The sequence below is a fragment of the Morus notabilis genome, unplaced genomic scaffold, assembly GCF_000414095.1.
Source record: "Morus notabilis unplaced genomic scaffold, ASM41409v2 Scaffold74, whole genome shotgun sequence".
Classification (NCBI taxonomy): Eukaryota; Viridiplantae; Streptophyta; class Magnoliopsida; order Rosales; family Moraceae; genus Morus; species Morus notabilis.
In genome coordinates this window covers 518076-528572 of record NW_010359622.1, presented here as the reverse complement: position 1 = coordinate 528572, position 10497 = coordinate 518076, and the positions used below count along the sequence as shown (strand labels likewise).

Below are 10497 nucleotides of genomic sequence, written 5' to 3'. Positions count from 1 at the left end.
AAGTTTCCCTTAGAAACTGATAAAAATTATACTGACTATAAGAGAGTAACTTAGCTAACAGGAATTCGTTCCCATTTCTGACGGTTCCTTTTTCTACTGCTTATTTACAGTTAAATGTTAAATCTTTGACTGCTTTGGATATCACATTAAATTCTTATTCGCGTAATATCTTGAACTGTTTACAGTCTTGAAATTAATTCTAGACTGAACAAATTCTAAATTTAACTATCCTGCGTTAATTTTCAGAAATGACGTTGTTTCTGACGGTGTCAACTCCCGAGTTCACATTATACCCTTCTACTATGGGTATTTATCTTCTGACTTTAACCTAGCTGTCTGGCAATTAAGGATTTTCTCTTTTTTTAAAAATGTCAGTGCGTTTTTTTTTTTTTACACTGCTAACATCATGCTGTGTTTGGAGATTCTTGAAATTAAGATTCTCAAACTATACTTGTACTGAAAATTATTCCGCCTTAAAGTACGGCAAGAATTTATCGATCGAATTTACTTGATCGAAAACATGAACTTAACATGAAATCTGCTACAGAATTTAGGAATACATCTATTGATTCCATAAATCCTTCAGTCACATAATATTTTCTAGGAAAATCCTTGGCTTAAATAAATAAATTGTATTATTTAAAGTCTGGAATTTTCTCAGTCATTACAGTTCAGGTTTATGAACAGCCCTAACCTTTACTTTCATGCTTTCTCCTCTAAAATGCAAACAATGAGAGAGTCAAATATTATTGACACCTTGAAATATAGGGTGAATTGAAATATGTGTTTAATATCATTACGAAAACATTTATGGTAATAGGTTGGTTTTATTTACAATCCTAATAGAATCTTGGTTGTATTAGGTCCCATTGGATGCTTGCTATACTTAATCCAGGAGTAGAGCAAGCATATTTTTTGGATCCAATTGGAAAAGACAATCGTCTCGACATTGGAAATACAGTGTTGCAGTAAGTTGTAAATCCCTTCTCTATGAATAAAATATAAGATATTTCACCATCCATGCATATAAGAAATTTCGTCAATTAAATTTCCACCATGCATATACGAGATTTTGTCAACCACATTTTTGTTCATCATATGCTTATAAGATGTTCACCTCTTATGATTCGTGTTTCAACATGGAGATGCCCAAAAAAAAAAAAAAAAAAAAAAAAAAAAAAAAACTCGCAATATGTTAATTTGAAACTTGATATATCATGTATTGTGAAGAGCTTTTTCTATGTGTAATGCATAAATAGGAAGGAGATGAAGGGATAAGTACAATATATGGAAAATGTATGAGGTAAATTTTAATTTGTAGAGCACAGTTTTATTTTGATTAGATATACATATATATTACTTCAGCAAAATATATATATGTATATATGTTACTAATAATTATGTTGGTGTATAGAGTCCTACTCAACCTAACAAGTGTGGATACTACGTACTAAGATGTATGAAGGACAGAAGGAGCTTATTGAAGCACCCAACTATAAAAATGTATTGAGATCAAGGGTGTGTAATCTTATCTTATATAATGTATATGATTTATATATGATCAAATATATCTCTTTATCTTGGTAATCTAAGTGTTTTTTTTTTTTTTTAGTTCAATGGAAGAAAATCATTCACAATGCAAGACTTGGATGTTGCTCGCGATGAATGGGCCGGAGAACTTATGAATATTCTTTTGAACAATTAACTACTTATATGTTTTAATTCCTAGACTTGTCGATTGTGTTATGTAATTATATTAGGCGAGCAATTAGTAAGTCGTTTATTTTGTTTTAGTTCAATATATTTTAATTTTATTTATGCGAAGTGCCTGTACATATATGATTTGCATTTTTTTTGGCATGTAAAAAATACATCGTAGGCAGGGCAAAATTCCCAAAAATATATATTTCGTGTTGGTTAATTTACAACTACATTAAAACCACACAACAAAAAAGTGTTATAATTGGTATAATCTAAAAAAAAAAAAAAAAAGCTACCACAGAAAAAAGAAAAAAAAAAGTGCCAAAAGATATTTCATGTCATGTCGTACAACCCCACGTCACAGATAGAGCGTGAAATATCCATGTACTAACTCTCTGTTCATTTTACCGATTTGAATTTATAATTCGAATTTTATTACAGTAAAAAGTTATTAGAAACAGTCACATCTAACTTTTTTGTTACAATAAAAAGCTCTCACATAAAATCACATCTCAATTCAAATAAAAAATTCGAATCAGCGAACAAAACAAATTCTAAATCACTTAGGCCTCGTTCATTTCACCAATTTGAGTTTTCAGTTTTAAATTTCTACAGTAAAAAGTTCTCAGAAAATATCACATCTAACCTTTTTTTTACTACAGTGAAAAGCTCTTAAAAAATATCACATCTTAACTCGAATTAAAAATTTAAATCTGCGAAGTGAACGAGACCTTAATAAGCTACCAACGTATGAACTGTTCAACATCGTTAAAAGCCGACGTCGTAGGCATGACGTCCGTTTTTAACCGACGTGGAAGCCAAGGACTTACAACGTCCTGGATACAGTTTTATGACCGATGTCAAAGTGTAGTAAAAACTCCTCTGTGTAGTAGTAAGAATTGAGTTGTCAAATTCGAAAAGTTGAGGGATCGATACAAAAAAGCCTATACTGAATTTAGACTTTAAAAGTCCGGTGAAGTAACCCGGTGAGCTGGAAGAACTAGTCATATTTCTTTTATTTTTGGTAAATAATTCTACATCCATACTGATTGTCTTGCTCCAAAAACTCATCAAACCAAACATACTCAGAAACAACCTTGGAAGTTTAGTCCTGACCAAGCTCTTCCTCACAACTGAAATGACCCGCCATTCCAATTTCACATGATTCAAACAACAACTCCCCTCAAAACCGACCACCTCATTTCCCTCTCCCGAAAATGCAAAACCTTAAAGCAACTCGCCCAAATCCACGCCCACCTCCTCAAATCCTCCCCACCCCATCAAAACCCGAACCCCATTTCGCAACTCGTCGCCGTCGCCGCCATGTCCGACAACGCTTCTTTCTTCTCCTACGCTCGCTCCATTTTTGAACACCTTCATTACTGCAACACATTCACGTATAACACCATGATCAGAGGGTACGTTCAGTCTCGCTGTCCTCTTCACGCCGTTCGTTGCTATTTAGACATGTTGAATTACGGGTTGAGAGCTAATAACTATACTTTTCCGCCATTGATAAAAGCTTGTACGATTCTTGATGATAATTCAGAGATAACTGGTCGTTTGGTTCATGCCCATGTTGTGAAATTTGGTTTTCGGGACGACCCTTTTGTTAGTACTGCGCTCATTGAGTTTTACTCGTCGGTTGTTGGTGACATGGTAACTGCACGCTCTGTATTTGATGAATGTCCTAAGAGAGATGTGGTTTTGTGGACGGCTATGGCTGATGGGTACGGGAAGGTGGGGGATGTTGGGAGAGCGAGAGAGGTGTTCGATGAAATGCCTGAGAGAAATGCAGTGTCGTGGAGTGCAATGATGGCCGCGTATTCTTGGTTGAGTGACTTCAGAGAGGTGGTTTGTTTGTTTGGAAAAATGCTAGAGGTTGGCACTAAGCCGAACGAGTCGGTTCTCGTTAGTGTTCTTACCGCTTGTGCTCATCTTGGTGCTGTCACGCAAGGATTGTGGGTCCACTCCTATGCTAAGCGGAATAAGCTTGATTCGAATCCGATTTTGGCCACCGCGTTGGTTGATATGTACTCTAAATGTGGCTTTGTGGAATCGGCTTTGGCAGTTTTTGAGGGTATTACTGATAAGGATGTGGAAGTGTGTAATGCCATGATAACCGGGCTCTCCATGAATGGTAATGCGAGAAAATCACTTGGGCTCTTCAACAAAATGGCCATAAACGGGATTCAACCTACCGTAACCACATTTGTTGCCGTGATCACTGCTTGTACGCATGCGAAAATGGTTAACGAGGGCCTTAAGTTATTCTATGAAATGGACACTATTTATGGGGTTAAGCCCCGGTGGGAGCATTATGCGTGTGTTGTTGACCTTTTGGCAAGAGCTGGAATGGTAGAAGAAGCCGAGAAGTTCATTGAGCAGAAGATGGGAGGGCTAGGAGGGTGGGACGCCAACGTGTGGGGAGCGTTGCTTAGTGCGTGCAGAGTTTATGGGAATGTTGAAGTTGGAAACCGAGTTTGGAGAAAGCTAGTGGATATGGGAGTAAACGATTGCGGCGCCTGTGTTCTTTCGTATAACATGTATAAAGAAGCTGGCTGGGAAAGGCAGGCAATGAGGGCCAGAAAATTGATCTCCAAAGCGGCGATGCCGAAGCAGCCTGGATGCAGTGTGATAGAGGTGAATGGTCTGGTTGAGGAGTTCCTTGCTGGTGATCTTTGCCATCCGCAAGCACAAAATATTGTCAATATGCTTGATTCTTTATTCAAAATGGTGAACTTCGAGGATTTTTGATCTGATATGACGATTTCGTTATGTATTCTTGAAACAGTTTATAGTAAGAACATATAATTCTATCACTAAAAAAAAAATTCAAGTAAACTGTTTCACCATATAATTCTTTTTTCCTCAACATAAAGTAAAGTGTGTGCGGTCTTTTTCCTTTTCTTTTTTTTTTAAAAAAATTAAATTTGGCTTCAACTGCTCTGTCATTTTCTGTCATAGAAAAATGCATTCACGGGCTTTGTCAGTTTTTGAAACGTTTGAAATTTGAAAACTGCCAAAGCCGGGCTCCTGGGTAATCATGGAGAGAACGTTTGACTCACGAGGTAGAGAGAGATTCCACAAATAGTGTTTGATGTTTATCCTCCATTCTATTTTAGTCACAAACTTTTAAAATACCTTACAGTACAGTTGGTTTGTAAGATTTTATTGTACTTCAATTGTGATTTTTCCGTTAGCGAAATATTAAATATTTGACATAATTTGATAAAGTTAGAGACAAATTGAAAATATCTAAAGTTTAGGAATTAAAAGAATACAAAAAATAAAAATAAAAAATATTTTCCACAAATAGTCTTTAGTGCGTTTAGTTGGTGGATTCGTATCATGGTTCGTGATTCGTTACAGTATTTTTTTTCATAAAAAACACACGTAAATTGAGAATGATTTTAAATTATGATTCTGAATTCATCAACTAAACGTCTACAAATTACATTTTACATTCTTTTACCAATCAAAATAAGGGAATAAACTAGAAGGCAAAAATTTCGTTACTTAGTTGGAACAGCTGGCCTCACTGACTTGTTAAATAGCAGATGGAGTAGAGTAATGATCTTGTTTCACATTGTTTTTGGCTGGTTGACTCTAAAGTTATTACTTAAACTGTGTATGGGAGAAAAATTCTATAACAAAAAAATTAAATTTAAAATTTTGTGAGAAAACATTATAGCAATAAAACTTAAATTCAAATTGAAAAGAGCTTAAAAGTTAGTTATAAGAGTTTAAATAATTATTTTTTCATAAGAATTAAATATATTTCAGTTAAACTTATAAAATACGACTTCTTAAAAATATTTTTCGAAGAAGAATTCAAAACTTATATTAGACCATAATTTTATACACTCTGGCCTTCATATTTTTATTTCTTAAAAGAACTTTAAATATTTTTATTGCCAGAATATATGAACCAAATACTTGATATATATATATATATATATATATATTGATAATTGGAACCAAATTATACTTGATATTATAACTACACTTCAGCTTTTGAGCTACAAGAATATTGTATTAAATGCAATGGGTAAGTATATGTTCTATAAAAGGTAGTGGCAATTTTTCACCCAGCTAAGTCCCTACAATTTGCTATCTAATATCTACCCAGTCAGGGCCGCAATCATTATTTTTGTGTCGACGGCAATTTCCTGTCCTGGTTACTAAGTATAAGTTCGCCGCTTTTCGTGCAATATCTTGGTCCTCTTCAGGTATCAAGAACACTGCTTGGCATGAAAATCCTCCGCTGTTAACAAACCGGTGATGAGATGCTTCAGCCTTTCAGCACCAGGACCTGGTTTAGGCTTGGTGGTATTTGTTATTAAATAATCTGAGATCGTATTTCCTTGCTTACTCAACCATCCACCTGGTACGTATCCATCAGCATTGCAGCCCAAAAGCTTGGTGTCGATCTTGTCAAGAACCGTCTCGTTCCTGCCAAATTTCCTTGCAAAGGGAGCGTTGCTGGCTACCATCCTCTCGAAGTCATCAGTAGTTAGAAAATGTGGGTGTTGCTTAGGAGGGTTGTCCCATGATATGAAGTGGAGATCATGGTTCACAGTTGTGTTTCGAAACTCGTCAGCGTTGCAGATTACAGTGTGGAAGTAACCTTCAGGTGAAGAGAGAAAGTTGGCATAGTACATAAGGACTATCCTTGGAAGGTTGTCCCAACCCCATACACAAAATTCTATGAACGGGCGAGAGAGCATTATCCAAGCAGAACCTGAAAATGTTGTTAAACACAATCCAAAAATATTTAGCATCTGGAGTTTGTTAGCCATGAACAAATAGGAAAAAAAAAAAAAAACAGTTTAATGCACCATATCTCATCTCCTTTACATAATTCAATAGGTAATGACCAATCCAGATTCTGACTAGCAACAAGTTTAAAACTCAATTCAAATCTTCCGTAATCAGTATATACGACGTATTAGCGTGCCTTACCATAGGGCAGAACACTTGAAATTTCATCAAATGTAATTACATCAAGGTACAACAATGTCAAATTTCCAAGCAAATGAATGCTAAAACCAGAAGAGTGTGAAAGAAATGCTCTCTTGCCGGGCAAAAGGATATCGAGATTCCTTTGTTTTTGGTATAAGAAAGAAAGCAGAGCTAGAATCCAGGTCAATGATTCTGATTGGCTGCAATATTTGAACTTATTCCCTTATACGCCTTAAAATAAATGGCTCTTATTAGTGCATGCATTATGCAATGCTTTCTTATAGTTCACCTACTTTTTATTTCAGCACAAGAAAACACAACCTGCATTCACATAGTTAGAGGAAAGAAAACAGAAATCCGCACCTGTAAACAGCTTATATGCAGTTGGCACACCCCTCCTTTCCGGGACCCAAAATACGTCTGATTTGTGTAGGCTATACAGCCCCGGATCAATTATAACGGGTCTTGCTCTCTGAGACCTAATAAAAGATCAAATAAATAAGAATCTTGTAACCGCACTAAAATATGATTTTTCAACATTCTAATCTGCAGTTTGCGTAATTAAACAGAAAAATACATAACTAAAGGGACATGGTGAGCCGCTTACTCCTTCCAGCCAATGTCACTGGTATGCTCAATAAAATTAAGGTTTCTTGGGATAGTTGACAATGTATGAAGCAGATCTGCATTACAGGAAACAAAACACGCATATTTGAGGACTCGGCGATATTACTGTTTGAGCCATTAGAATAATGTACCATATTCCTTATCTTTCACCAAATCCAGGAACAATACCAGAGACAAATCTAGATTGGCAACAAAATGAAACCAAATGAAAGCCTTAAATAAAAGAGGTAGTAGAACAAAACTAGAAACAGACACCCACCTGCCCCACTTTTCCTTGGGAAAACTGAAAAGTGGTAAAATAAAAATATACATGACAAGAGCAAGAGCCACAAAGCTCAGCACAATAATTCATCATTGTCAGGAAATGGGGCAAAAATAGTAAACAATTAGGTCGTTAAACCTGGCCTGACTTTTGCCAAAGCCAAATTGGGAAACCAACCTATTTAACACAAGATAGTAAGTAAGAAGCAAAATTAGTAACAAGACAAATTGCCAAGCTTTTAGACCTAATAAATCCCACAGCCCAATAGGGTACTAAATGGTTGTGTGCGGAGTCTAATTATCACCCTTCGCTCGGTTTCCCTAATTATACTTATGTTAGGGGCATCAAATTTGGTATTAAGTCAGAGAAAAATACAGAGAGTCTGAGGGGTGTGACTCTCGTAATGAAATTCTACACAGCTTAAAGTGTACGTAACTATAACATTTAGGGTAAACCACTGTAGTCTTGAGTGCTTTTTCTTATATTTCTTTTACATTATTAAAATTATTGCTCTGGTTAGCAAAGATTTAATCCTTAACATTAACTACCAATGTCTCAATGCAATCAACATACAAAACCCAGATGAAAAAAATAAAATAAAATAAAAAACGAAAATAAAGAGGATCAAAACAACAAGAAGCTAAAAAAAAAAAAAAAAAAAGGAAAGTTTTAGCTTGTGAAAAGTCCTTACCATCCTGGGTGACCAAAGGATAATCCGAAGCACTTAGATTAATAAACCAATCCCAATCTCCACCTTCCTTCAACAAAACAGCCGCAGCATGGAGGGTATTGGTGACCATTGTGGGCCCTCTATAAGTCACCAGATTGGCCCTCACAATCATCCTAACATTCCCCACTTTCCCAAAAATTGGTTCATTCCTCACAAACTCAGCCAACTCCAATCTCTCCTCAGCCGAGGCCTCCAAGTCCAAATGAACAACATACTGGTTTCTCGGATGGTAAAGAGCTTTCAAAGTCCTCTTCAAGCTTTGCCCATCTCCCATTGATCCAGATATCAAGTAAGCCAATCTGGGAATTGGGTCAGTTGAAACTGAAGAAATTCTTAGCTTGGATTCCACAAAACGTGGAATAACATCATTGTTCTTCTTTTTCCTCACTTGGGTCTTGTAGAAATGAGAAGAATACGAGGTTGAAGAAGAGAAAACAAAGATGAAAACAAGGAAAGTGGATAAGACGAGGGAGAGCATCAAGGGGAGGAACCAGTTTTTCTTCTTTGGTTGCTTGTTATTCTCCATTCTCCAAAGAAGAACAAAAATGGAGGATCTAATCTGATGTTGTTGTTATTATTATTATTATTATTATTAGCTCTGTTTTGGGGTTTTGCTGTTGGTTTTTTGGTTTGTGCAGAGGAAAATGAATGTATGAACAGCTTTAACTTGTAATAATTAGCTATACGTGTATTTTTTGGTGTTAGGTTAGTGGGTGAGTTATTGTTTGTGAATGTGAATGTGAATGTGAATGTGAATGCGACTGAACTGAAATTAAGTGTGGTTTGTGTAGAGGATAGAAGTTATTTTATTTTATAAAGAGAATTTTACGGTAGGTGTGAGGAAAGTATCTTATGAAAACGATTCAGATCTAGTCGTTAAAAGTTTATTGAGTTTTGTTAAATTAGTTTACTATTTAATCTTTATGATTTTAATATGATTGACGGCTATGATCTGATATATAACTTATGTGAATGAGTATTTATCATATAATTTTTTAAATATATGACTTTTATTTTTTTGAATGTTTCTTTTTTTCAATTTGAAAGTATGGTTTTTGGGTTTTGGACCACTACGATTCTGGGAGTGGCAGTCACAATCTAAGGTCACCATGGGAGCCATAGAGTGGGGGGCTGATCAGCTATGGAGAGAATAGCTTTGGAGAGAATTATTATGATGTCCTTTCTGTGGGACCTGAGCATTAATATGTTCTTTCTTTTTCTTACACACACATACTTAAAACGTTAACTCATATATAAAAAAAAGTTATATATAAATTTAGTTCATTTTATTGATTTAAATTTTAAATTTTAAATTTTTATAGTTAAAAATTTTAAAAAAATATAGTATATAACTTTTTATGTTATAATTACAAGATCTCAAAAAATATTACATTTTAATTTAAATTAAAAATTTAAATTTACAAAACGAACGAGAACTTAAGTGATCTTTGCGTTGACTCCGTGTAATATATTGTGTTTAGTTAATGTGGTATTAAGAGAGTTCATGATAGATAATAGTACAAGTTCATGTGAGACATGTAACATCAAATAAAGTTACATCATGAACATAAATGTTAATATATTAACTACTTTAAATGTTACATGCATGATAGATAATAACAGAAGTTTATGACATCAAATAAAGTTACATTACATGAACATAAATGTTATACATAATTATCTGGATATAGTTGTTTTAGCATGATATCACATAATTTAGTAAGAGCTTTTATTTGTCAAGTTATTGGGTGGTAGGATAATTTTCTTATGCATGTACATCAAATCAAAATCAAAATCAAATAAAATAATTTGATAGTTTTGAGGCACATGTGATGAATATGAGACAAGGGCTTAGTTTGGTATTGTTTTGTCCTCCCAAAATCAACTTCTACTTGTAGCAGAATATGATTTTAATATTTAGTAAATCTTCTTAAAAGTGATTTTTAAAGAATTTTTTAAGAATCTACAGTCAAAATCAAAAGCAGCCTAAAGACAACATTAGCTTTTAGATTGTGCGGAATCAGCATTGTACAATTAATAAAACTTTCATAATACCCCTAATGAAATTTAAAATTTACAATCTTCCCCATTTAAAATTCAAACTCGTAATATAATATAATAGTAATATTGTAACAAATAATATCATAATTATATTAATAACTCTAACATTATTATTTTATCATATAATATGATATTATAATAATATTATAAT

General features: G+C 34.3%; 2 protein-coding genes across 2 annotated transcripts; one reads left to right on the top strand and one right to left on the bottom strand.

Moving 5' to 3' along the window:
• Positions 1–2595: 2595 nt before the first annotated feature.
• LOC21405219 (pentatricopeptide repeat-containing protein At5g66520) lies at positions 2596–4496 on the top strand. Its single transcript, XM_010094944.2, has one exon. The coding sequence runs from the start codon at positions 2863–2865 to the stop codon at positions 4456–4458; it is 1596 nt and encodes a 531-aa protein (XP_010093246.1). The 5' UTR covers positions 2596–2862; the 3' UTR covers positions 4459–4496.
• Positions 4497–5693: 1197 nt separating this feature from the next.
• Positions 5694–9023, bottom strand: LOC21405218 (beta-glucuronosyltransferase GlcAT14B). The gene is made up of 4 exons (XM_024163527.1): positions 8247–9023; positions 7274–7349; positions 7030–7145; positions 5694–6445 (listed from the first exon to the last, which is right to left on the bottom strand). The coding sequence occupies exons 1-4, from the start codon at positions 8809–8811 to the stop codon at positions 5937–5939; spliced, it is 1266 nt and encodes a 421-aa protein (XP_024019295.1). The 5' UTR covers positions 8812–9023; the 3' UTR covers positions 5694–5936.
• Between the last annotated feature and the right edge of the window lie 1474 nt (positions 9024–10497).

Bases quoted from the DNA above. Each gene is read 5' to 3' on its own strand.
- LOC21405219 (XM_010094944.2), top strand. From the start codon at position 2,863: ATGATTCAAACAACAACTCCCCTCAAAACCGACCACCTCATTTCCCTC.
- LOC21405218 (XM_024163527.1), bottom strand. From the start codon at position 8,811: ATGGAGAATAACAAGCAACCAAAGAAGAAAAACTGGTTCCTCCCCTTG. The intron at 7,350-8,246 runs GTAAGGACTTTT...CCTGTAATGCAG, and splicing joins TCCTTTGGTCACCCAGGATG to ATCTGCTTCATACATTGTCA. The intron at 7,146-7,273 runs GTAAGCGGCTCA...ATCTTTTATTAG, and splicing joins AGTGACATTGGCTGGAAGGA to GTCTCAGAGAGCAAGACCCG.